This window comes from Daphnia carinata, chromosome 8 (genome assembly GCF_022539665.2).
Source record: "Daphnia carinata strain CSIRO-1 chromosome 8, CSIRO_AGI_Dcar_HiC_V3, whole genome shotgun sequence".
Taxonomy (NCBI): Eukaryota; Metazoa; Arthropoda; class Branchiopoda; order Diplostraca; family Daphniidae; genus Daphnia; species Daphnia carinata.
In genome coordinates, this window is record NC_081338.1 from 4,295,495 (window position 1) to 4,322,289 (window position 26,795).

The 26,795-nt window shown below is 43.6% G+C and overlaps 1 protein-coding gene across 2 annotated transcripts; it reads left to right on the forward strand.

Annotated features, from left to right (window-relative positions):
• The first annotated feature begins 35 nt into the window (after positions 1 to 35).
• LOC130704179 (voltage-dependent T-type calcium channel subunit alpha-1G-like) lies at positions 36 to 25,374 on the forward strand. Of its 2 annotated transcripts, none has more exons than XM_059496414.1 (32): positions 36 to 1,356; positions 7,093 to 7,205; positions 7,273 to 7,406; positions 7,487 to 7,584; positions 7,693 to 7,870; positions 8,624 to 8,677; positions 9,378 to 9,672; positions 10,669 to 10,761; positions 11,531 to 12,170; positions 12,233 to 12,847; positions 13,765 to 14,144; positions 14,771 to 14,922; positions 14,990 to 15,202; positions 15,722 to 15,839; positions 17,969 to 18,124; positions 18,521 to 18,850; positions 19,899 to 20,067; positions 20,142 to 20,440; positions 20,517 to 20,668; positions 20,768 to 21,019; positions 21,084 to 21,276; positions 21,362 to 21,552; positions 21,612 to 21,954; positions 22,024 to 22,185; positions 22,249 to 22,470; positions 22,535 to 22,727; positions 23,047 to 23,124; positions 23,678 to 23,829; positions 23,895 to 24,135; positions 24,199 to 24,348; positions 24,429 to 24,721; positions 25,008 to 25,374. In XM_059496414.1, the coding sequence occupies exons 1-32, from the start codon at positions 834 to 836 to the stop codon at positions 25,185 to 25,187; spliced, it is 7,362 nt and encodes a 2,453-aa protein (XP_059352397.1). In that variant the 5' UTR covers positions 36 to 833; the 3' UTR covers positions 25,188 to 25,374. The 2 variants fall into 2 exon arrangements, with proteins under 2 accessions (XP_059352397.1, XP_059352396.1); XM_059496413.1 differs by lacking the exons at positions 8,624 to 8,677; positions 15,722 to 15,839 and adding exons at positions 8,059 to 8,100; positions 17,461 to 17,617 and having other exon boundaries at positions 25,008 to 25,373.
• Positions 25,375 to 26,795: the final 1,421 nt, after the last annotated feature.

The window sequence follows — 26,795 nt, forward strand, 5'->3', positions numbered from 1 at the left end:
CGACGTGCTTGCGTCTTTGACGGTGGCAGCCCTCTTTTTTGTGTGTACATGTGCGTTGTTGTATTGTAATAGTGTGTGAAAGAGAGCGCGGGCCTCCCGGATGTTACGTCGTGTTGTATGTGTGCTGTGTGTGTGTGTGTGTATATGTGAGTGTGACTGGACACCGATTTGATTGGCCATCGATTTGAAAAAAAAAAAAAAAAAAAAAAAGAAACTTAACAGCAAATGGTCGGGGTGAATTAAACCGACCCGGATTCGCTTTTGGGTTTCGGGTTACTCCTCAAACCGTTGTGTTTTTTTGTGGAAAAAAAAGAAAGAATTACGAATTTGCTTTTTGCCTCCCCCGTATTCGTCTCCATCCGTCCGCACAGTTTCCGCTCCGAGTTTATTTGTTCGTTTTTGTTTTTTTGTTTGTTAGTTTTGAGGGGAGGGACGCAAGTGAGCGGGGGGTTGTGTTTTCCTTGCTCGTCTCCTCACGGTTCGCTACTTGAGAAGAAAAAAAAATCTGCTCAAGAATTTCCAGGAGCGCGCACACACACACACATCTATTCGATAACGACCGCAATGTCATAAGGAACCGCTGCGCCAGTGTGCCTACACACACACACATCTAAGGTGTGTTTTTATTTGTTGGTGTTTGGTGTGTGTGTGTGTGTGTGCAGAAAAGCCGAGAGACTCTTGTTTGCTCGCGTTCTCTCTGAACCTCCTTGTGTGAGGGCGCGTGTTGCGGAATGAAGGAAATAAAGAAAGAATAGATCAACGATTAAGAAAAAAAAACTAAACGAAAAGAAGTTGGCCAAAAGTTTTGTTTTCGATGAACGACAGTCGATGTGATGGATCGTCGGGTGGGAGATGAAGTAGACGAAGGGGTAGGGCGAGGCGAGTTAGACAAATCGCCCGTCATCGCGACCAAGAACCGGCCATCATCACCGACATCATTATTGCCACCGCTGCAGACGATCGCATGCCCGGATCCTCTGGCCGCCTGTCCTGTCGACCACCAGTCGACGACGGACAATCAAGTGGAACATCAACAAAACGAAGCGACGACACCCAACGTCTTTGTCGAGTGCAGTCCTGCTGACGAAGACGATGTCGTCTACTACGCGGGCTATCACTCGGACGAGGTCGATGAAGATTTGGAGGATTTAGAAGAAGAACAAGAAGAGGATGACGATGATGAAGTGGTCGAAGATGAAGAAGAAGAAGAAGAAGAAGAAGAAGATCAAGTCGATGGTCATGATGAAGAAGAGGATGATGATGGTTTACCCTACCCGGGTTTCATACCCGTAACCCTCGGCTTCATGACTCAATACAACCGGCCAAGGAACCTGTGTTTGCGGATGATCACCAATCCATATCCTTTTTCTCGTTCCAAAAAAAAACCTTAGATTTTTTTTTTAAGTTTTGCAGATGTCGTTATCGACTACCAAAAGTTAAGTTAGATGTTCGGAGGTACTTGCTTCTTTTTCTCAAGGGGTTGTCGTGTAGGTCGTTATCATCTCTATTGATCCCGGCTCCTTTTTGCCGGCTATTCTTGCTCTCTAACATGCGACAGCTGGAGGGACAAACATGGCCGACAGGTGAGTCGACCGTCTCGCTATTGACTTTTCTTGCACAACATTTTCCCTTTTCTTATTCATATCTGATCTGCGTGTGTTGCATTTGTGGTACAGCAAGTGGCGCTCGGTGCGCCCTTTCTTGTCAATGCAACCAGGTGTAACAGAGCCAACAATTACGCTTGTATGCATACCTTTTGATCATTTCGTTTTTTTGTGCGTTAGCAAAGAGGATGCACACACCGGTCGATGGTATGGTTCTATAAAGAAATTGGAGCATCATAAATCTCTGTTCGTTTCCATGGCGACGCGTATCGGGAAAGAATGAAGCGCCAGAGAGAATGTCTCTTAATATTCCTCCTTTTGGCTGGTTTATAAGTCGGTTGGATTGGCGCATCTCATTTCCTGCCATTTCATCCGGATGGCATCGTAGAAAAACTTGGCAACCGTGTCTATCCATCCGCGATTGGTTCGACCGTCGTTACAAGTCCAAAAAGGCATGCACATCGACGAGCCGTTTGTTCCCCTTCAAAGGCCCCCCCAACTCGAAAATGGAAATAAAAAAAAGAGTCTCTTATGTATCTGGCGTTGAATCGTGTCACGTTAGCCTCTTGTCACCAGGACGTTTTTTTTTTTTTTCGCCCTTCGCTCAATCAAACAAGAATTCGAAAAAAAAACCTTTTTTCATCATCTCTTTTTTATTTAAAAAAGGCCTATTTTTTATTTCGCTTATATCGTCATTTGATGATGGAAAGGACGAACTTCCAATGTCACAAACGTCTATTCAAAATTGACGAGGATCGTTACGAACCCCCCGTTGATAGGAACGCCTTTGGCCGGCAGATTTGATCTGATTTTTCTTTTTCTATGCCTTATGTGCCTTTATCATCTCGTTACCTTATTTTCCAATGCCCTTTTTTTTTTGGCCCGGAATCTAATGGCGATTCATTGCACGTGTTGTTGCCAAATTGCAGAAGGTCCCCCTCCGGCAAAGTCCTCTTGCGATATGAACAAGATTATTTACCTTTCTTTTTTTGTTCTTGTAGGGATGTCTAGCGTTTTATTCACCTCCCCATATACTATGGGTCAAGCTCATTCCTTCAATGTCATGTCGATGAAAAAGGACTTGCGTGTCCCTTTTGGCAGATATACCGTGTTATTTGGCCCTATAGTTTTCCTGCCATTTGGCATTGAAACAAGTGCCGGGGTTGGACAAAGTCTTTTGAAAGAAAAGGTTTTGTCAGCCCAGTTCAATTTGCTCTCGGGGTGGGGTCTACCCCGCTCGATAAGCTATTTCACTGCTTTTTTTTTACTTATTATTTCATCCGTTTTCTTTAAATCGTTGCTCACCGATTCTATTAGCATAAGACATGGCCGTGTGTCACGGAGTAAATTGGTCTGATACTCATCTTTTTACTGACAATCGTAAAATGGCGGGTTCAAAATTGTCGAGTAGCAAAGAACTTGAACTTTAAAAGAAAAATGCTTTTTTTTCCTTTTAAAGCTCACATTCTTTTTTGCCATTGGGGGCTCTTACGTGATGGCTGCTGGTGGTGCTGGGTAACTTCTATTTCTGCCTCTTTTCTATCGCGGTCATCATCATCTGCACAACACACACACACAGAGTGAGGGTCTGCTGTGCAGAGCGAAACTGCTGTACATCCCGCACCAGTGTAAATATTTGAGTCGGACATACACACACACACACACACACGGAGAAAAGCAGGTCTCCTTCGTTGGATCGAAATACATAGCCGAACGGAGAAAAAAAAAAGCGAAGGGTGGGAAATTAAAAAAAAAAGTTGGGCATGATCTGTATTGATTACTTGATCTATTAAAGAAGAGATAAAGAAATCCAGCTTGGCTAGTTGGCAGTGACAAGAGGAGAAAATGTATTAAATTTTTGAAGCGTCCCATCGATTTTGATGGCGTCCGTTACGAATAAAAAGAAAATTCAATCAGTTTCCTCACCAATTGCGGGGGGTTCCTTTCAAATACGACGATGGCGTGATTCGAGCAATTTTGAACGAATAATCTTATTTTCTCACTGGATAATATGTAAATGACGCGCACTGATGTGCATGCCACGACAGTAGCAAAATTGGATCGATAGCGCCTTTCGAAACTTCAACTGTGTAAAATGACAGTCGTTTTAATATGCACAAAGTATGCGTGTAAGGTGATAAAGCGAAAGAAAAAGAAATAGATGGAGACTGACGCTAAAGATGCTTAATGAGGCTGGATCGATTGCGAGCGCACGTATTTTTCCGGCCGATGCCTAACAGCCGTAATGAGTGGCACACACAAGGCCCTTGATCTCGTATCTCTTTAACGTATTGTTTGATTGGTTCGTTGCCACCAGAATAAAGAGTAGCAAACTAAGCGATGGCAGTTTGATGATGGTCCATTTTTTTTTCTTTTGTTTCAATTTCCAAAAGCCGGCGGACGTGCGACCACTCGAGTGGCAACTTCAGCATCCGGCTGGAAGACATTTCCAACCCTCCCCTCTTATCCCCCTGTTGTCTAGTCCGGCACTCTGACAATTTTTCACTGTCTGAACAACGAAACGCGCACGTGTCCGAGTTCTTGGGTCTATAGCTTCACCAGTGATAGGCTAAAAAAGAAAATCTAGGCAATATTTTGGCTGCTTTCCAAATGACCAATTCGAAAAAGGACACTCAAAGGAGCCCCCCGCCATCTTTGATGATTACGTCTGTGCATAGCCCGTCCTTTTTTGTTGATGGAAGAAGTGAACGAATCAATGCGCTTGGTCGTGTCACAAAGCCCCCGACTCATCATTTCAAGTGTCGACTAATCAAGTCGGATGAAAACTAGTGAAAACTGGCTACTATTTCCTGGAGAAGAGTCTCCCTTCCCCCCTTTTTTTTTATTAATTTCAAGCTGCCGACGGCTGCAAATCTTCGAATAAAAATAATAGGATAAATCTGTCTGGCGTCCCTTCGCTTTTTTTTCTGTCTAAGAACAATAACCAACAGCCAACGTTCCAGGGATTTCCAACGTTCAGATGTTTGTTCAACTTTTGGAATGATGTCAGCTCGTATGAGACAGGAATGCTCCTCCCGAGATTTTCTTAATGTTCATTCCCCAGTCTTTGTTTTAGTTGTCCATATGCGTGTGGAATGGTGCCATTCGATGCGTGGGTCTCATCTCTCATCTTGTCACATTATTATTGATCGTTTTTTATTCGATTGCTCCCCCCTTTTTTTTTTTTTGGCCCGTCATTACAAAAAACTGCTTTTCATTCTTGGCCACATCGCATGTCTTTCTTCGTCATATTTGGCATTAGACGGGCAACAGGTCACGAGGGGTTTCACGCAAGCTGTGCATCATGTACGCGCCTTACAGTTGGGGAACATCCCGTTGATGAATGATGCATTCAATCGTTGATCGTAGCAATACGTTGCCATGGTGATCGGTGTCTGCATCTCCACACACACAAAAAAAAAGAGCCAGCCTCATTATGCACGTGTAACAAATAGAAAACTCGTTAAAATGTCTTTACCGAGACATTCCACAAAAAGCTTGGCAAGAAACGAATAATGTGCGGATCATTATGTCACACGGCATCATTATCAAGCGTATTGTTTGACGAATGCCAATTCGTCATTGTTGAAGGGCGGCAAGGGCGGGCTGATGGACTAGATTGGCTTTGTTGATGGCCAATTGTTTATTGACCCAAACCCGTGATTTCGTTTTTGGTCGGTGTACAACGATCGTGAAGAGGCAATGTTGATTGTAGGACCAACTGTAGAAGCAGCTGGCCAACAATGATTCGTAAAAGGCGGGCCAGCAGCTGCAGAACACAAAAGCGGTTCAAATAAACGTATTCCATGTTGTAATGAATCTTTAGGAGGGAGAGCGAGGGAGGGTTTAGAGAACAATAATAAGACAACACAAGGCAACATTGGCCCATCGTCACAATAAATAGGTTTCATCGTTAAACACGAGATGGTGAAGAAACAAAGGCATTCACGTACGTGGTAGTAAAATAAAACCTAGTATCAAATAGTATGGAGGAAAATAGAGTAATCGATTGTTTGGAGTCGGTATAAAAACAAAAAAGGACTAAACCGAAGAGCGACATCAATCGTCAGTGGCGGGCAACGTAACCAGTTTGTGTCGGGACTGTAACCAACTGTTCCCGATGGCTTTTGCTATCTTTTAGGTTATTATTATTCTTGCCTTCTTGTTGTCCTCATCTTGGCTCTTTTGTAACGTGGGGGGGACAAAAAAACCCATGCGAACAAAAACAGCATAAAGCCGAGAGTCATTGGATACGCAAGTCGACTTTCTTTTTAGTTGTACACTTGTAATGGTCGGGCCGGATATCGATCTTTTAGCTCCATATCTCTCGTCTCATTTCCTGGTTTTCTTTTTGGCCAACTGCAAATAGAGCAGGTCTTCAAGTTCGGATCAATCTGCCGATTAGTCACAACATCCAGGGGGAACGATAAAAAAAAAAGGAAATTGTGGACATTTTTCGATTGAATCAGATGTTATCCATTTTTATTTTACTGTTGATGCGACTTTTATTGGAGTGGGTTTCCCAATTTAATAACGGGATGAAACTTGATCAGTGCAAGACAATACAACTGACATATCAGCCAGAAAGATCGATCTACGAAACAATATAAAGTAGCGTGGGACATGACACGTTGATGCTTTTATTGCTGACGAGATAACTTGTGAATTGATTTGAAAAAAAAAAAGAGATGGGGACTTTTAAAAATCGATCTAAATTATTATCGGGTAAAACATGATGGGAACAAATTTTGGCAAGACAATGAGCTGTTTTCCTCAAAAATAGCAAAAACAGAGCTGTTTTGCGCTGTTGTTGTTTCTGGAAAGGAAAAATAAAAACAAGGACGGCTTCTTTGACGTCATTCAAGACAAGATGCCGACACAGGCATCTAAAAGAGAAAAGCCAGAAATTTCGTCTTTCTGGTGGCTCCTTCATTGATAAACAGCGTGCGCTGCCCTTTTTCGCTCACGTGATGAATAAATCCTCTCAACCTTCGTATGCGAACTATATCTAGGTGCATGTACTCGCGCATCCATATATTCATGCTGGCAGCTTCAACTTGCCGGAATCATAAAAATCCATCCCTTGGCGGATTACTATTTCGCCAGTAACACACGCCACGGAGTGAAGCAAAAATATAAAAAAAAAAATGTTTTTAACGGAATCTTGCACTTCATTCTGTAGCACCACGTTTCAAACGGGATTCACATTGCGGATATGCCAACAAGACACAATGCCACATATTTGCATAATTGGGGGTCCTCAATGTATATACGACGGAATCCGGTAATAAACCGGGCGTAAATAGAATCAAAAATGATAACGACCCATCCGACCTCTTTCCAGAAATGGATTCACAAAAAAAAAAAAAATAAGCAACCGAAATTCGTTTATGATAATCTTAATAAAATACATAGTTTCTTTTTAAATTTCAATCAAACTATAAAGAAATATGGAGGATGTTTTCCTTTAACTCTTGAAAATTCGATACGTGGTTCGAGAGAGTCAGCATGGCCGTCATCTTCTTCAATTGCGTCACGTTGGGAATGTACCAGCCGTGTATCGACCAGGTCTGCAACACCAGTCGATGCCGAATTCTCCAGGTAAGTGTGCCACAAAGAACGTTCAGAATCCTGGTAAGATTTGATACGAAATGATTACGAATCTCAGATGCTGGATGATTTCATATTTGCCTTCTTCGCCCTCGAGATGTCCATCAAAATGATCGCCATGGGTGTTTATGGTAAAGGAACGTACCTGGCCGAAACGTGGAACAGACTCGATTGTTTTATTGTCATTGCTGGGTAAGTAATTATTAACTACGTGTTCGTGCGTTATCTGCCAGATCGAGTAAATTTTCAATGGCGAAACTATGTTTTATCAGAGCGGTGGAATATTGTTTGGATATGGAGAACATGAATTTATCTGCCATCCGGACCATCCGAGTTTTGCGGCCACTAAGAGCCATCAACCGAATACCCAGTGAGTTTTGTAGAAATGGATGAAAGGGAAGAGTGGGCAAATCGATTTTGACTGAAATTACACATGTAATATTCACGCCGTGACTTTATACCCAACAACAACTTTCAGGCATGAGGATATTGGTGATGCTGCTGCTGGACACGCTGCCCATGTTGGGCAACGTCCTGTTGCTCTGTTTCTTTGTCTTTTTCATCTTTGGCATCGTCGGCGTCCAGCTGTGGGCCGGCATTCTGCGCCAGAGGTGCTACCTCGACCTGCCAAAAGGCATCGTCCCACCTGCCACTTTGTAAGTTGTCTCAGTTTTCATTCAATGGAATAATTTTATGATTCGTAAATTACAAATGTTTTCTATTGGTTATTGAAATTGATTATTGCTCGTGGGGCAAAATGAAGGGATTATGTGTCTTTTATAATTTTAAGATGATGAAAAAAAAAATCAATGATCATAAACATCGTGTGTCACACTATATACAGGACATTGCCTCCGTACTATTCGGACAAGGTGAAGGTGACCCTGTAAGCCAATCGATTCCATTTGATTGATTTCGTATTTTTGCTTTTCTTTCATTTTATTTTGTTCAATATCCCAAATACTTCCCACCTAATCTATTTACAGTTTCGTATAATTATAATTTCCCTACTAAAAACACCTTTATGGAGTTTGTTTATCTACTTCAATGCCTCCATTTTTTTTTCTATATCAAAAGTAATGACGGTACAGCAAAACAAATGAAGTCACACATTTTTCACTGTGATGCAACACTGAACTAACCGTCATCAACTGATCAGCATCAACCATCAAAAGTTGTTGGATGTCGTGGTCGTCACCCTGAACGTTTTCTTGCTTTTGTTATCTGTCTCGTGCAGTATTGTGATCTTTCTTCTACGCAAAAATTAATTATTCTGTTTTAAAGTGCTAAGAAAACGAAAAGCTAAAGAATATGTATATATCTAAAACATTGCAACGAGGTAGACACGTTAACGTATAAGCCACGTTTTTTGGCGCCTTTCAATCTATCTCTCTCTCTCTATCTAACAGCACGACCATCGACCGAACTCTGCCCATCTTTTACAAACCCAAGACCCACTACAGGTATTGCAGTAACCTAACTTTTGCTGGCCAAAAAGGGAAAGCATCCATTTGCTAGTATGCTATATCGTATGGCATCACTGTGAATTTGCTGAGTCAATCTTTTCCCACACATAGTATAGTTTAGCATACTGATTGAATCAATTTTATCCTTGTGCTGTTCTGATGGTCATAACCAGAAATTCCCAATCAGTGATCAAGGATGGGACACGTAGAAGGGCAAGTCACACCATTGCAGATTCCTTACCAGCGAATTCTCCCTGGCCTATATTATCCCATTAGCCTGTCTCGTCCTGACAACCTGTGAAACTTTAAATTAGCCTTTTTTTTTAAATTTCATTAGTCATCAAATATAGTATTCATCATCCCTTGAAACCTTTGTAGACGAACACAAAGGAAAAGAATATTCAGCCATGCTACTATGACACAAATTTACATAATCATAAACTGCTGATGATTCTATTGATGTCCTGCTCCTCTTCTTGATGTCGTCTCTGTTGCCTGGCGCATGATCAAAACAAACAAAAAACAAATACCGCGTCTATGCTGTGTGCCAACCCTCTTTATAGACGGCTGAAGATGTGATGCCTGCCTGGGACATGCATATCTTTAAATAATCACCATAAATTATCTCTTAAAATTTCTAATTCGTTTTCTTTTTTTGTTGTTTTTACCCGGTTTCTTTCTCCCCGAAAACGAAAAGGCCTCTGTCCAGCTACTACAAAGTGCAAGAAACGGAGAAGGACTACATTTGCTCGCTGGCCAAAGACAGTGGGATGCATACGTGCTCCTCGCTGCCTCACACCAAATCTGACGGACGAGTGTGCAATGACAGCGTCGTGCCTGGCATACCCGTCGGAATGGACGGCCTTTCAGTCAACGGCTCTTGTATCAATTGGAACCAATACTACACCGATTGCAGAGCTGGTGAAAAGAATCCTTTCCAGGGAGCTATATCCTTTGATAACATCGGTTTGGCTTGGGTTGCCATCTTCCTCGTAAGTTATGACTTTTTAAAAACAAGATACACATATCTCTAACATGTAAGGCCCTGTCTGTCTATTAGACGGACAAAAAAAGACCCCACGCTGCGAATTCTTATTCCATTGTTCTTTCGGCTAGTAGTATGCAACGCTATCTGATTCATATCTCGACAGAAAATGCAATCCAAGCTGAAATTTGCGAGAAAATGAAACGGGCACATTTTCAGAGAAAAATTCATTTAGCAAAGGGGGGGGGGAAACATATCTCGTTCCATCCGTAACCATCAGGTTAATGTACCAGATTTATTCATATACTTTGAAGATGGGAGAACCGTCTGATGTTCGCGGGTGCATTGTATGGCCTATACACGTACCGATCTTGTGTGTATGTGTTGCAGAGTAGGCATAGGATCATTAGAGTCTTTGGTGGGAGTTGCCTGTGGCGGAGTCTATATCTACAGTCGATTACCAGATAGAAAAGAAAGAACATAACCTTTTGTTCACCGGCATCCTGCTGCTTCTCTCCTCCTCCCCGTCCATTATAGCAAACAATCGATATAACCTTCCCATGTATTCAGAGAGACTTTTCTATAGACAGAGAAATGCACGACCCCCCTGTCTACCTTTCCTCGAACATGTATAAGTGCCGTGTATATATAAAAGGGTGGTGGGCTTCTTTTGTCTCTGGCTCTTTATCCGCTTTGCAAAGCCGTGCACACACCGCCGACGGGTGGTTTTCAACAGCACCTGCGCGCCGCCCCTCCGCATCACCTTTTCTCTCACTTAGGTAATGCGGGGTGCGCAACTGTTCGTGTAACTAGTATAGTATCGATCGATCTACATACATATCACAAGGCGATTCTCTCATTAACTCCTGGGCTCGCCTTTTTGGCCGTAGATAAACATTCCTCATTTGTTGTATAATACACCGGTGATTGACTAGCACATGATCATCATCATTAACACTTTTTTTTTTTTTTTTTTTTTTTTTTTTTTTGCAATCAATTGCAGGTGATTAGTTTAGAGGGATGGACGGACATCATGTACTACGTCCAGGATGCCCACTCTTTCTGGGACTGGGTCTACTTTGTCCTCCTCATTGTGGTAAGTTATCGCTAGTCGAATTCGTCTGAAGCATTTACCCGCAATAACTATGGGGGGATATCAATTTTGTTGGGGGGTGGAAATCCAATGCGAATGTAAACTAAAAGAGAAATCATTTTGATTGGTAGAAAGTTGGGATTTTATAAACGCACGGAATTATTTAGTTAGGACACTTCCGGATTTTTGCTGGCCAGCGCGGGTGGGTAACTATAGTATTCCGTTTCGTTTGTTACAAAGAATCAAATCAGCAAAAGCTTGGCTTTTAATCATCGCCCACGGGCAAAATGATGAGATTTTTTTTTTCTCTCACTCTCCACGATCCTTTTGGAAGGATAGTTGAGAAAATGAGATGGAACTTTGAATTTTGTCCTGGATGAAGTCACTTTTCTTCTCTACAAGACGCCTGTTTTCTTTTTAGTTTCAAAAAATAAGAGCTGGACCAAAAAAAAAAAAAAAAAAGAAAATAAGAGTGAAAGATGTAGTATCTCCCGAGCGAACAATGGGTAGCCCCGTAGTATGCTGGTTCAATCTTTTTCAGGCCTTATCCTTCTCGTATATCTACATATCGGATGGGGGAGGGGGAAATCTCTTTGAACTTCTTGGAGGACATGGACGAGAAGGATATCCTCTTTTTAACCACGCTCGGGTGGTTGAGATCTTTTGCATTGAACCATCGATCCATCCTCTCACTGCGGAATTATTCGACTGTTACGGTTTTTGCTCAACCTCTTTGTCTGATTGTGGTTCATTCATCTTTGGAAAAAGGCAGATCGGCTCGTTCTTCATGATCAACCTGTGCCTGGTGGTGATAGCCACGCAGTTCTCCGAGACCAAGAAGCGCGAAATGGAGCGGATGCGACTGGAACGGGCCCGCTATCAGTCGACGTCGACGCTGGCCAGCACTTCGGCCAGCGAGTCGGCCTCGTGCTACCGCCAGATCATCAAGTACATTGCCCACCTGTGGCGGAGGAGCAAGCGACGCATCCTCAGGAGGTACCGGGCCTACCGCAGCCGGAAGAGGCAGCTGGAACAGCAGCAACAACAACAGCTGGATCACCCCCAATATGGCAAACAACAATCAGCCACGCATTCGCTCAGTTTGAGGACGAGGCGGAAACAACAACGGCGCAGGAAGAGGAGGAGGAGGCGGAGCAGGCATCCGCATCCTGAATGCCCCAAACATGGCGTCCAACAACAGGAGCAACAACAACAGCAACAACAGCAGAGACATAGCCAATGTTCTAGCAGCTTTCGAGTGCCGTCCGTGAGTTCACAGGTAGCGTTGAGAATCAATGATGGGCCGGCTTCGCCTCTCGATTCGCCCGTGCCCATACTCTCACACGCTCGGCGTGCCAGCGTTGCCGTCTCCATCGACCATCAGCGATCCTCTCCATTCCTCTCGCCCAGAGGTGCATCAAATTTCATTCAAAATAATCAAAATTAGTTTTCAATTAAATTGGAATTTTAATAGGATCGTTGGCACTGGCCGATGATTCGTCGGACTCGTCGCAATTGTTGACGCCAAGGACGCCTAGGCGTCGCCGGAGTAGTGTGATGTTTAGTGACGTCGTCGTCGCTCACGGCATGAGCAACAGTGCGGCCGACGTCAATGTCTGCTGGAGCGAGAAGATCACGCAGACGGGCGGTTTCGCTACGGAGCCGGTTGCATCCGCCGGAAGTGAGTCTCGTCAGCCGCATCATCAGCCATCCGGATCGTCTCATCCGTCGTCACCGATGCCGTTCAATCGCAAATCGTCGTTGAGGCAACGCGTCCCATCCAACCGGACCATCGACGAACGACGGCCTAGCTGTCCGGCCGCGGCATCTGGCACCTCGGTCCCAAACGGAGCCGGCCTAACCTGCCAAGAATTGCTGGCTCTTAGTGGAGCCCTCGGGGCAGCGCTGCCCACGCCTTTAGCGTTGCCCAACTACCCGTCGGACGAGCCGACAACTACCGCGATGGTTGTTGCTCCTCCGGCCAAACACAGCAACAACCATAAATGCAATAACCAGTTATTGGCACCGCCGGGCATGATGCCCATCTTACCAACTTTGGCCATGTCTCTTTGGCCCGAACCGTTTCAAGGTAAGAAATGATTAAAAAAATTATTCCAAGTCAAATAGATAACAAGGGGAAACTCGCAATTCCGTATCGATTTTTCCGCCCGGTTTTTATTTTCACCTGGCAACTACATCCATTTTGCGATTTTTTATTTTTACGGCCGCTTCTCGTGTCCTTGGGATTTTATTTTTTTTTTGGGGGGGGGGGGGGCATTCCGTAGGCGGGGGATGTGCATTGTCGTCATATCTCAAAACGAACGAGTTCTTAGTTTTTGTGGATTTCAAAGTTGAGAAAATCGATAGCTAAGAAAGTGCTTTGTACCCGAGATCTTTAAAAAGAAAAAAAAGAATTTTTTTTTAGCTGGACCATTCATATGATGCTCTCCCGTATGACTCTTCAAGAGAGAGATTGTCAAAAGACAGTCACAACTTTTGTGCACTCTTTTTAAAAGACAAGCTCGACTGTCAGTCGACGAAAAGGAATGGACACATAATAACCGGATTTTCAGTGAATTTCCCCTCCCTCCCATTCGTACACACACAAAGGGGATTCTGACGTGTGTGTGTGCGTACTTTTGTTTAAAGGGAAAAAAGGAACAAATAGATACGTTCACGTGTGGGAATATACGAAGAGAGTGCAAGCCTATTTTCGTCGTCAAGTCAACAATAGAATAAGGGCGAAATCGATTGATTTTCTTTCTTTTTATTAGGCCCGTCATATTGGTTTGTAGACATGGAACGTGTTGTAACCGGTAATGTATCTATCGTCCCTAGCGCTTGTTATCCTTCGGGGAAATTAACTTTCAATTTTTGTGTTCACGTAATGGCCGACAATGGACAGCAACAATGGGGCTAATCGAATCGATGTTATTAATTGAACCTGATGCGTTTACTCGCAACAGTTGGAACAAAAAAATAATCAGCTGTTTCACAACGTTACAGAGCCTGGACTGAGCGGCGATTGGACAACGATGCCGTGCGTGAACGCGGCAGAGACGGCCGTTGACGTGGAGACGGACAATGAAGACGATTGCATTTGCTGCTCGTCGGATGAAGAATATTCAGCGTCCGATGAAGACGTCCCTTCCGAAGATCAGAACGAAGATTATTACGAAGAAGATGAGGAACAACAAAGAGCATCGGTCCAAGTGTTTGAACGTCGTCGTTCGCCCTTTTCTCGCTATTGCTCGCTCATCAAGGAATATTATAAGACGTTCCAGCGCAGCGTCAAAGCCCTCGTCGAGCACAAATACTTCCAGCAAGGGCTACTGGGCGCCATTCTCATCAACACGCTCAGCATGGGCATCGAATACCACAACCAGGTACGTCATATCTCGTTTAAAATGAATTTTAAAAGCCTTCGTGCGTTTGATCGTGCCATGTAATGTAGGCCTGGATAGTGGCGCTCCTCTCCTGTATTTTTTGATGGCCCAAGTCCTAAATCGATGCAGTGGTCGCACACACTGGATTCGCATTTGGCCGTCCCTGCTGACTGTTCACACACGCATAAATTTTCGGTGCATTTTGGACGAGGCCAAATGCGCGTAAATTGAGTCCAAAAAAAAAAAGAAATGGGAGGGAGGGAGAAAAAGAAAATTCAGGTCAGCGAAAAGAATAGTGGAAGAAAATGATCATTGATTTTATTGGGTTCTTTCTTGTCTTCCTCCCCCCACACAGCGGAAATGGTTTTCCATTCCGTGTACCCATCGGCCTAAAAGTCCGCCATTTCGATTCACTTATTCAGCGCACAGATTACATATACAATTTTTGATTCCCTCCCCCATTCTGCTGGATCGTGCAGTTAGACCAACTTGGCCGGATGACATTTTTTTTTTTTGTAATGTCGGATGTATTTATCTTGCATTTTTGATTAGGTTACCCTGTCCACCATTTTTATGTTACATTTTTATTTTATTTATTTTTTTTTTTTTTGAACATATATTTGCAGCCGGAAGAGTTGACGCTGACGGTCGAGTTTAGCAACGTGATTTTTTCGGCCATCTTCGCCATCGAGATGCTGCTCAAAGTGATCGCCGAAGGTCCGCTCAACTATGTCGGCAACGGGTTCAACGTCTTTGACGGCGTCATCGTCATCCTCAGGTAACTTCCACATCGTCTTTTCATTTGATTTTAACTCAATCTGTTTTTGTTTTTTTGGGGGGGACAGTCTGGTGGAAGTGTTTCAGAGTTTGAATCGCTTCGAAGGGGACGATGGCGGCAGTTCGGGCCTGTCTGTTTTGAGGACGTTCCGTCTTTTGCGCATCCTGAAACTCGTCCGTTTCATGCCCAACCTGCGCCGTCAGCTGGTCGTCATGTTGCGCACCATGGACAACGTGGCCGTCTTCTTCGCCTTGCTCGTCCTCTTCATCTTCATTTTCAGGTAGATTTGGGGCCGTCTTTTCTCAGTTTTGAACAAAAAGCAACGGCGGTACAAAACGCACCGTGTCCCGCGACACACGTCAAAAGGAAGTCGGGCGGCCAGGTTTCTAGGTACAGCCAGTTTTCGTATCGATCGTCTTCCGACCCTGAAGGCGCCCTCCTTGATGGCTGCCGACTGTCTCGCCATTTTATTCATAAGTTAGCCCTGTAGGAGAGAAAGGGAAATGTTCGCTCTTAATGGGAAGAGCATTCCCTACCCCCCCCGCACACACAGCCATAACGAATGTGCACACAAGTATGTCGACGACATCCGCAATGGATGAGTTTAGCAAAGTGAGAGCAGGTAGTCGGCGCTGAATGACGTCTTTTGATCCCGGACATTAAAAAAAAAAAAAAAAAAATCAGGGCCACGGTCGTTGCCTCTGGCGTTAATTTGCTATTTATGTTTTTATTTTTAATTTATGTTTTTTGTTTTTTTTTTATCTTCTTCTTCATTTTTTTTTCTCCTGATGTCCGACAGCATCCTGGGCATGAACTTGTTCGGATGCAAATTTTGTCGCAAAACGAGCGACCAGTCGACGACGTGCGACCGTAAAAACTTCGACTCCCTTCTGTGGGCCATTGTGACCGTGTTCCAGGTACGAAAAATCCATTAGAACGAACCCCCCCCCCCCCCCCAAAAAAAAAGCCTCCTATCTCTTTTTTTCTCCATCCATTTTTATTCCTTGAGTAATGATTCCTGACGCGAATGAGCCTCTTGCCCACAATAAAGAATTCACCTCGCTTCCTTCTTGTTTTACAAACGTCCCTCCTCCTCCTCCCAATGACATCATCAATCGTTTGCATCGATCCGTTTCACTTCCTTCCCGTAGAGTTGAATGATTTTTTTTATTTTTGAAAAATCATTTGATTGCCAAATGACTTTGATCACTCCCTCGCCTACCACTCACTGGCAAACATAGAAGATATAGATTAGACTACCAACAACTTGCCTCCCGTTTGCCGCAGACTCAACTCCTCCCCCCCCTCAATTAGCTAATTAGATCTCCTTTTAGAAGTCATGCCCTTATCCCAAACTGCAGCAAAGTCGCATCCCACCGTTTTCTTGTTCTGTCTAGCGCGTCTCGTATAGATTATTGCCAAACGGCTGCTACCTAGCGCTCTGCTGGATGTGTGTGTCTATACGCTTTCCTCATCTAGCGCGCGTCCGTTTTCTTCTGTCTCCTTCCCACTTAACGTCATAGGATCGTTATTAACCATCATGCTAACTATGGCTGACTTGTGCGAGGCTGCCTTCGTTCCATTTTTTCCCGCCTGATGTTTGATTCCATTCCGAGCTCTCGGGTTATGGATCGGAAATCAACTTTGGTTACACATCGATGCTTTTTTTTTATTTTATTTTGGAATTATTAGAACATTTTTGGCTCATTTCTTTTCGTTGTGGGTCGTTTGACATCAAGGGATGTTTCAAAAGCGCCAGGTCAAGCTCGTAGGATCCCCAACTGCAATATACCATTTGTCTTTTTCTCTTATGTGGGGTAGTTAAAGATCTAAAAGTTATTGCATTATGTAGAAGAACATAAAAAAAAAAAGCACAGCATAAAATCCAGTCGCAAAGGGTCTTTGGGGCTTGAGTGATGTGGTCCGCCTAGATTCTTTTGGTTATGCACAAAAGCACGAGGGGAGGCAGCAGCTGTGTCTGGTCTGTACTCTCGTATTTCCCTAGCTACTTGTCTATAAGCTGGCAGTAATGGGGAACTCTTCAATCTCACCACGGCCGACACATCCCGAAGAAAGATTGCTGATGGCTCGTTGTCGTGGGAGGGAGAAAAGCGGTTTGGAGATGTGGGGGGAGAGAGTAGATGTCAGCAGCACAGCGAAGAAGCAGTTGGTCGGCCGTGACGAGTGAGAGATAAAGTGCAAGTAGAATGAAGACGACTTTTCCGCCCTCTTTATTTTTCATTTTGGGAAGACGCAATGAGCCAGACAAATCGTTCACGTCGTACCTGATTGCATCTTCAGATGTGCGTCTTTTTCAAATTGAAATTTTTTTTTTAAAACGTAATGCGAACAAGAGAATGACTGGCATCCCGCAATTCTAAAAACATGTTTTTTTTTGTCGGACAAGCTTCTTAAAACGGCCGGTACGAGTTACAGCGCCAATGTGTTTTGTCTGTCGTTTTTTTTCGAATGTTTTTTTTTTTTTTTTATGTTTTATCTGAATTTAATTTTGTCCAATTGTTGATGACACACCGACAGCGTGCTAGGCATGTATCTGTTTGGCGGTAAATTTTGCATGCGCGAGGACGGCTCCCGGTCTTGCACGTGCGCGGAGATACTCGACCGCGATCCCGGTTGCGTCTGCGACCGCAAACACTTCAACACTTTGCTTTGGGCTACCGTCACCGTCTTCCAGGCAAGTAGTCATAGTAGTCATACATCCCCCTCTCCTCCGCCTTTCCAAACAAACATAATCGATTATTTTCTATAGTAGTCTATTTGAACGTGCTAGTTAGCTCTCATTCAGTTTGAATTCTAGTTGTTGCAGTAGTTTCATAGTGTTTCTTCATTTCACTATCCACTTTTTTTAAAAATCTATTTGATGATTAACTTACCCCTGATGATGTCATTTGAAAGCAAAAAACATCCAATCTCCTTCTCAAATACCTTTAACCCATTCCTCGAGATGCTTGAACGGAAAGCTGGATTCCCTTGCTCCCCCGGAATTCATCATAATACCATCGTGTGTGTGTGTGTGCGTCTCTAGATCTTGACACAAGAGGATTGGAATGTGGTTCTATTCAACGGTATGGAGAAGACGAGCCATTGGGCGGCTCTCTACTTTGTGGCGCTCATGACGTTCGGCAACTACGTCCTCTTCAACCTGCTCGTCGCCATCCTCGTCGAAGGATTCTCCGCCGAGGTATGTAATCAAACACCTTATTACCTTACCACCTTGGCTACCTCATTTGAATTCTTTTAAATAATCGCCTTTAACTTTACAAAAAAAAATTCAATAACGTTAACTTACACAATCTGACACTCGGCATGGGTGTGCGTCTAACTTAACACCACAGATATACTATTTCAATTGGCATGCCTATTTCCTCTTCCAAAATAATGACGTAACACAAACTCCGGAACGTATACTAACAAACAAAATGACACCTCCCCCATAAAAAAAATGATCCCATTATCTTTTATATAAAGATGGCTAATTCTAGACAAAATGATGGGGGTTCCAAAACAAAACAAAATGTTCGTCGTTTGGTTGTCTGCCATGGACCCATGGTGTATGTATGTGTGTATGTGTGTATAGAGGACGGAGCGACTGGAACGCGAACAGCGTGAGCAGGCCAGACAAGAACGTCATGCAGCACGAGCTCTAGCCACGGCTGCCGCTTTGTCCATCCAAGATGAGGCCGCATCCAATGGCTCGTGTCACGGTGATCAAGAGACGGGCCTACCGCCACCTGACCGCTCGTCGGCCGACTCACCGTCGTCTGCTGACGGACGTCATCCGCAAGAGCACGACAACTATTTCTCGAGGTCTTCAGTGACGGAGGAGAGTTGCAGTCCCGTCGGCTATTGTGCCAATGTCGTCGAAGACGTCGTCGATAGCGCCCAGCTGGCCGACTTACTACTCGAGGTCCGTTTCTGTTGGCCGCAAAAGCAATTTCTTAAATTTTTTTTTTAGAGCTCCCTTACCTCATGCTTTTGATTGACGTCATTATATATATATATATTTTTTAAATGTTCCACGATTCTGGACACGTGGAGAAACATGGCCGTCTAATGTATGCCGCCTGAATGAAGCTTTTATGACGTTGTTAATGACGTTTACACGTCAAGTCAGTAGGTCTAGTCACACTGAGATGTGCCTTTCATGTTCTCCACGTTCAACCTACTGATGGAACAACAACATCCAACCGTGTCGTCCCAGGCTTTTAATTTATTATTTAGTTTGATAGACAAAGAGAAAGAAAAAGAAAAGAGCTTTTGATGTCGTCCTATTTACCTTTTGTATCCAGTTATCTAATAATCATTACCCCCATTAAAGAAACCCGACAATGAGAAATAGCTCAACCATCAAAAATCAATAAAAAAAAGAACGGGGGATAAAAGACTGTTCCTCCGGCCGCCAGTATTTTTTTTTTTTTTTAATCTTCCAACGAAGAAAAGGAGGTGTTATCGTAGTGTGTTCACGTTGGAGAAATGTTGTAGAAAGTTGTAAATGTTTTTCGCTTTTTCTTTAAACGTGTATCTCCAACGTGACTTTGATCGATCTTAACGACTGTCCTAAATGGTGTTGCATCCTCGTGTGCATGTTTTTTAGATAGATGAACAGAAACCTCCACCCCCTCTTCGTCTAACTGCATGATTGAAATCGATGAGTTTTTTTTTTCTTTTTCTACTTTACTTCAAAACTTGTTTTTTAAAAAATCATTTTATTTCTGTTTTCGCTGTCATGCATGAGGAATGCGCGAATGGATGAAGATACTGAAAAGGATGGCAGGGAGAGGGTTTATATCCGCAACAAGACCCACGATAGACGGGCCCGGAGCATCGTTTCAAACAGACACACAGTGGCGCCGTTTTGTACTAACAAACGTTAAACGTTTTGCTTTCTGTCTTTGTTTTTCTTTGATTCAATGGCACCACGCGACTCGTCGATCCACCGTGTATATGTTATACAGGAGGAACGCAAACAAGCCAAACTGGCACTATTGGAATCGCAGCAACAGCGACGCCTCAAGGAGAATTCGTACAATGCCATCCAGGAACAACAGCGTCGCGAATCTTTACACAGCAAGAGTCAGCACGAATGCGCCAACCATTACGATCCGAAATCAAACATCGAACGAGGTTTCATTCAAAACGTTAAACCCCACACAGCATATAACAATTAATATCCTTTTCTCTTTATTCCATTCAAAAAGAAACGATGCTGCTGTGTCAGCCATCTGTTGTTTCTCGGTCGGAATTTCAAACGCGGACGGATCAGCCGAGCAGCGCAAGTGGATCGCATTTATTGCTGCCGCCAACGACGGCTCCGATCATCACCACGACGGCCGCCACTCCGCAAGGATCTCCCAACGCCACTCTGGATTCCATTTCCAGTCGCGGGGACAGCGTCAGACTATCGCCGTTGAAGTCGGTCAAGTTAGTGGGCGTGTCCCCGCCGCGTCGCACTTCGGCGGAAGGCTCCCCTTTGCACGGAGATAGTAACATCAATTTGGTGAGTAGAAACGTTCTTGTTTTATTTTATTTTAAAAAGAAAGAGAAGGGGACTTTACTTTCATTCGTATAAACAGGGACTGGAGACGTTGGGTTCGCCGTCTTTACTGCGCACGCCGAGCAACAGATCTTGCGCTAGTTCCAGATCGTCTAGACGATCGAGTTTGAATCCCATCATGCCCAGTCGGGGTATTCTCAGCAGAAAGAGCAGCCTGGCTGCCCCTTCAGGGTATATTTACATTTCCATAACTTTTTGCTGGCCCCCCCCTTTTGTTTTTTCTCGTGATTGCATTGCATCTTATAATTTGCCAATAAAAAAAAAAAAAAGGGGAGGAATGGTATCGTCGCCGGAAGAGTCAGCTGATACGAATTCATTGTTGCCTTCGTCGGAGATGCTGGGAAGTGGCGTCCTTCGTCAGGGCAGCAAAAAATTATGGAGGCGACTCTCATCGCGGGATGCGGCCGGCGTACCCGCGACCGGCTCCCACGCCGACCTGGAAGCCGAGCTGGAAGAGGATCGTACGTCGAACGCGGGCAATTACAGTCTTTTGAACAACCTGAACAACCAACGACAGCCGAGGTATGGCGTGTCGGCTATACATTTAGTGGGGACGTGGTTAAAACAATATCGTGTTTATAATCAGCTGCAGCAATCACGATCGACTTGCGTGTAACGGCAGCGCGCAACACGATGGAATTCATCAGCCATTCACGCGCAAGCCGATTCTATCTCATCAGAATTCGTTCGGCAGCCCGACGACGTTGAGTCCGCAGAATTCTATCCGCAGTAACGGCTCGTCTCCGAGGAGTCCATCACCGGGATTCAACAACCTCGCTGTAAGTTGTGCATTTCATTCTTTAATATAAACATGGCGAGTTTTTTTAAATTGATTTGTGTATTTGTTTTTCTGTTGGGAAGCAGCCGAATAACAACAACAACGGCAGTAGTTTGAATTTCTCGATGGGAGAAGGTCAAACGGGAGCCAACAGCACAACCAAAACCGAGGAGGAAGTGGTCGTGAAGAAACGGCTGATTGTTCGCCTTTATGAACGATTCCCTCAACTCAAGGAGCGGGAAGACTACGCCCTCTTTATCCTATCGCCGGAAAATTCGTATTAATTTTATTTTAAAACAAAATTGAATGGCGAAATAATTACTTTGAAATTTGCAGCATTCGGCGGTCATGTAATACGTTGGTGACGAAAAGTTGGTTCGACCACGGGATCTTGTTCTTCATTGGCTTGAATTGCGTCACGCTGGCCATGGAACGGCCGCTCATTCCACCCGATTCGTACGAGCGTGCCTTCCTCTCCATGTCCAACTATGTCTTCACCTTCGTCTTTGCCATCGAAATGATGTTGAAAGTCTTTGCCGTCGGAATGTTCTACGGACACAATGCCTACTTCACCTCTGGCTGGAACATCATGGACGGACTCCTCGTTACTGTCTCCATCGTCGACATTCTCATGTCGATTCTCTCTAGTGGCAGTCCTCGCATCTTTGGCATCCTCAGAGTAAACGAAATTCAAATTGTTTTTTACTTAATTAGCATTTCATTTTAAAAATTTTTAAAAATGCAATAGGTCTTCCGGTTGCTGCGATCCTTGAGGCCATTGCGAGTCATCAACCGAGCGCCCGGCTTGAAATTAGTGGTGCAAACGTTATTATCTTCTTTGAAACCCATCGGAAACATTGTGCTCATTTGCTGCACGTTCTTCATCATCTTCGGAATCCTCGGAGTCCAGGTACGTGCATACATTTTTAAATATTTCAATTGCTATTTTGAACGAATTTGATTTTTCCCACAGTTATTCAAAGGCAGTTTCTTTTACTGCGAGGGGCCCAATATCCGTTCGGTGCGCAACCGGACCGACTGTTTAGCGGCCGATCCGCGTAACATGTGGGTCAATCGAGCCTATAACTTTGACGATTTGGGACAGGCCTTGATGGCCCTCTTTGTCCTTTCTTCTAAAGACGGTTGGGTCAACATTATGTACACAGGGCTGGATGCCGTCGGTGTTGACCAGCAGGTTCGTTGTTCAATAATGCATGAATTCAAACGAGCAATTGGATTCACACGGCATTTCGTGATAGCCGATTGAGAATTACAGCGAATGGCGTTTGATCTACTTCATCTCGTTTCTACTGCTGGTCGGTTTCTTCGTGCTCAACATGTTCGTCGGTGTCGTCGTGGAGAATTTCCACCGTTGCCGCGAGGAGCAGGAGAAAGAGGAGCGAGCCCGCCGGATGGCCAAACGCGCGCGCAAAATGGAAAAGAAGCGCAGAAGTAAATTTAAATCTCGTATTTTCATTATTCAATTTCTTTTTCCAGGCTCTTTTGGGTTCATTTTCGAATTTAAAGATCCATTGCTAGTGTCTTCTCTTTTCACTGCCGTGTTTAACCAATGACGAGACACTAGCGCCCCCCGACGATTGTTTTGATTTGACGTTTAGGATTCGATTCTTTAATTTATAAGTTCGTGTTTATTTTCAACGTTGTTTTCTAGTAGGATTTTTTTTCTGTTGGTTTCTTTCTTTGATTGAATCGTCGTGGTGTAACAGCGTTTTTCTTTTCTCATCTTATTGAATTGCCATTTTTGTTCAAGTTGGTACTGTAGTCGCACTCAATGACGTCGTCATCGATGGCACTGACCCCGGACCTAAGCCCAGAGCCGTGAGAACGGGTAGGAAATTAGCAATTCCTGACCCACACAACCCCCCAAAACTATGCTGACTTTTGTTTCACGTTGTTTTTGTTCTTCTACCTCACACTACGAGATGGAAAACAAAAACACGAACAAAAGAAAATCGTTAAAAGACTGCACTGGTGTGACATCCCCCCACCTGGCTGATCCGAGTTTCTCATTAAAAACTCCTTTTTTTTAAATTATTATTCTAAAAATGATTGATCCTAAAAACCGGAAGGATAAAAATCAATTCCTTTTGCAGGAAACCAACACGCTGCTTGTCCCACACACACCAAATGTAGATCCGTTGTGATGGATGCTTTTGACATGACTTTTATTTATGAAATTTTAATCACTTAGTTTAGATCGCTTAGACGTCATTAACATCCACCTGAATGTCGGTTTTTTTTACATCACCGGTTAAAAAAAAAAAAAAAGGCACATTGTTTGACGATTTGTACAGTGTGTGTGTGTGTGTGTGTGTGAGTGACACGTGCAATCATTTAATTAATAACATTACATCGTCTTACCTGTAATAATGTTTTTTCAGAGATGCGACGGCCGCCCTACTACACCAACTATTCACGCTCCCGACTCCTCATTCATAATGTGGTGACGTCCAAGTACTTTGACTTGGCCATCGCTGCTGTTATCGGTCTTAACGTCGTCACAATGGCCATGGAATTTTACCTGATGCCACCTGTAAGTTTTTTAAATTTGAATACATTGGATGGTGTGTTGTTTGTAATAACATGTTTGAAAATTAGGAACTGGAATCGGCGTTGCGTATTTTCAACTATTTCTTCACGGCCGTCTTCATCATCGAATCCGTTTGCAAAGTGGTGGCTTTGGGAGTGAAGAGATACATCCGCGATCGGTGGAATCAGCTTGACGTGGCCATCGTCATCTTGTCTATTGTGGGTATTGTTTTGGAAGAGATGAAATCCGATCTGATCCCCATCAATCCGACTATTATCCGCGTCATGCGAGTTCTACGGATAGCCAGAGGTAAACTTTCCCCATCCATTGCAAAATCAAGCAGGACGTTTAAGCTCAAAATTTCTGTTCTAGTGTTGAAGTTGCTGAAAATGGCCAAAGGAATCCGCTCTCTGCTGGACACAGTGATGCAAGCACTTCCGCAAGTCGGCAACTTGGGACTCTTATTCTACTTGCTGTTCTTCATTTTTGCTGCCCTCGGAGTCGAATTGTTCGGCCGTTTGGGTAAATATGAACTTAAAAAAATAATGACGGGCCAGGCCGGTTCTAACCCGTTTTTTTTTTCTTCCCCCGGACGAGTGCAGAGTGCGACGACGAACATCCGTGCCAGGGTCTTGGGGAGCACGCACACTTTGCCAATTTTGGCATCGCCTTCTTGACGCTGTTCCGCGTAGCCACCGGCGACAATTGGAACGGCATTATGAAGGACACGTTGCGCGAAAATTGCGATGCTTCCGCCGATTGTATCAAAAATTGCTGCGTCTCGAGAATCATCGCCCCCATCTTTTTCGTCATCTTCGTCCTGATGGCTCAGTTCGTCTTGGTCAACGTCGTCGTCGCCGTCCTCATGAAACACCTAGAAGAATCGCACAAACAGGTAACGAAAGCCTCCCCGAGCAATTTTAATTTTTTAAATTAACATTCGTCGCGCCAACTTAAACCATTTCATTTACCGACTCATCGCTCCAAAAAAAAACTCAACACGGTTATGTTTCAAAGAAAAACAAATCTAATCATTCTAAAGTTAACCAATTAAAAATTAAAAGGAGAAACATTGAAAAGGAGGTAGTCCAATCTAGAAGGGGGAAACATAAATGAATAGCATAACATATGAAAAGCAAGAGCGATAAGACATGTGTGTGTGTGTGTGTGTGTGTGTTCAGACGGCGGAAGAAAAGATTCAGACGCCCACGACGGAAACGGATGCTGATACGGACGATGATGTCTTGGCTGAAGACGCACCTGAAACCAATACCTATCCGATGATCACATTGAGCGTGGACAGTGAAACAGAAGTCAGGATAGAAGAAGAAGACGCAACGTCATCTGTCTGCAGTCCATGAAAAAAAAAGAATTTCGAAATCCATGTGGAGGGGGACCACACCATTGTGAAACGACTCCAAACAAACCAAAATTATCTATGGGGAGAAGTAACGAACACAAAAGGACGGAACATAAGCACCCAACGACCCTCACGTTCAAATCAGCACGGCAACAAAAAACACAAAGATCAAAAGGCAAAATAGAAACTTAAAAAAAAAAGTCCCTGGATCCCCCCTCCCCCCTTCGAAGAGTTCGAAAACCCCACAAAGTAGAGCGTAAGCAATCGATTTGGCAAAAGGCAGCACCAACCGCAGTTTGATCACACACTTATCTCTTGTTAAAGCCTCGTTCATAACCATCACGTTTGGTAACAAAACAAACAAACAAACAAAAAGAAACACCTTTATTTCTTGATAGTTTTAATCGACCATTAGCCGTGTCTCGCCTTAACATCCTGCCTCTTGACAAATTGAAAAACAAATGTGCTCATGTGTATTCCATTTTTTGTGCATGTTTTTTTTTTTTTTTAATTGGAACGCGACGTGTCTAGAGAGAGTCGGAACTAAAACATTGCCTGGTAGAATTCCACCATTGCTGATAGAAAAGAAAGCCTCTCCTTCGTGTGTGTGTGTGTGTGTGTGTGTGTTCCAATTGTTTTTTTGAAACTAATGGTTTTAACTCTTTCACCTGCCGATAGATGGAAGACGATATGGAAATGGAGATGGAACTGGCCGAAGAATTTGCACCTCTGCCGACTGCTGAGACCGTTAAAGTGAACGACGAGCTTGAAGAGCTGGAACTGACTAACACGGCTGCATCCTGACTCTTCACCTTTAATCTCATCGAACAAGTAGACAACGTTTTATCTTTTCTTTCGTCCTTATTAGAGGTAAAATTTTAAACAAGTCCATTTGTTTCGTTTCTCTCGTGAAACCGGGTTAGTTTCGTCTCGTCGACGTATTGTTTGATAGAAAATAATAAGCAACAAATTTACATATTCTGCAATTACCTGTTTCGAAATGCATCAGGTATAGTTTTTCCTCCATTTGGACCTTCTTCGTTTCAATCAATTTTTTATCCAAAACGATTATCGTTTTTCCTTTTTCAAAATTATATCGGACAAGCACTTGAGCGCCTTCTCTCATTCCTCCTCGTGTAATCAAACATGTCATCCTGCACCCTTTGCAGCTCCTTCCATCCAAAGACCAGCAACCTCGCTCCTTTGATTTTTCTTTTTTCCCCCTTTTTTTTCGACTCCCTTTGTCAATTTGAGAAAAAACGAAAGATGATCACCGTCTCACACTATTGTGACTGCGTAGAGAGCAATTTTGTATTTTCAACGGCCGAAATGAAAACATCATTGTTTTTCATTCGTTTTTATTTTCTCTCTAGTGTAAAGTGAACCTAAAAAACATCGTTTTTTTTTTTTGAATATATATATAACTGTTTTCATGATAGTTAATTATATCGTTTGAAGAAGAAAAATGAATCTTTCGGGAGGATTGTATTCGAGTTTATAGCAATACCTAATGACTATTACACACACCTTAAAATTTGAAAGTGAAAAACAGAAGATGATAAGCACCCAACTACGACCCTGAAACCCTCCCGAATTCTGTACCATTTGT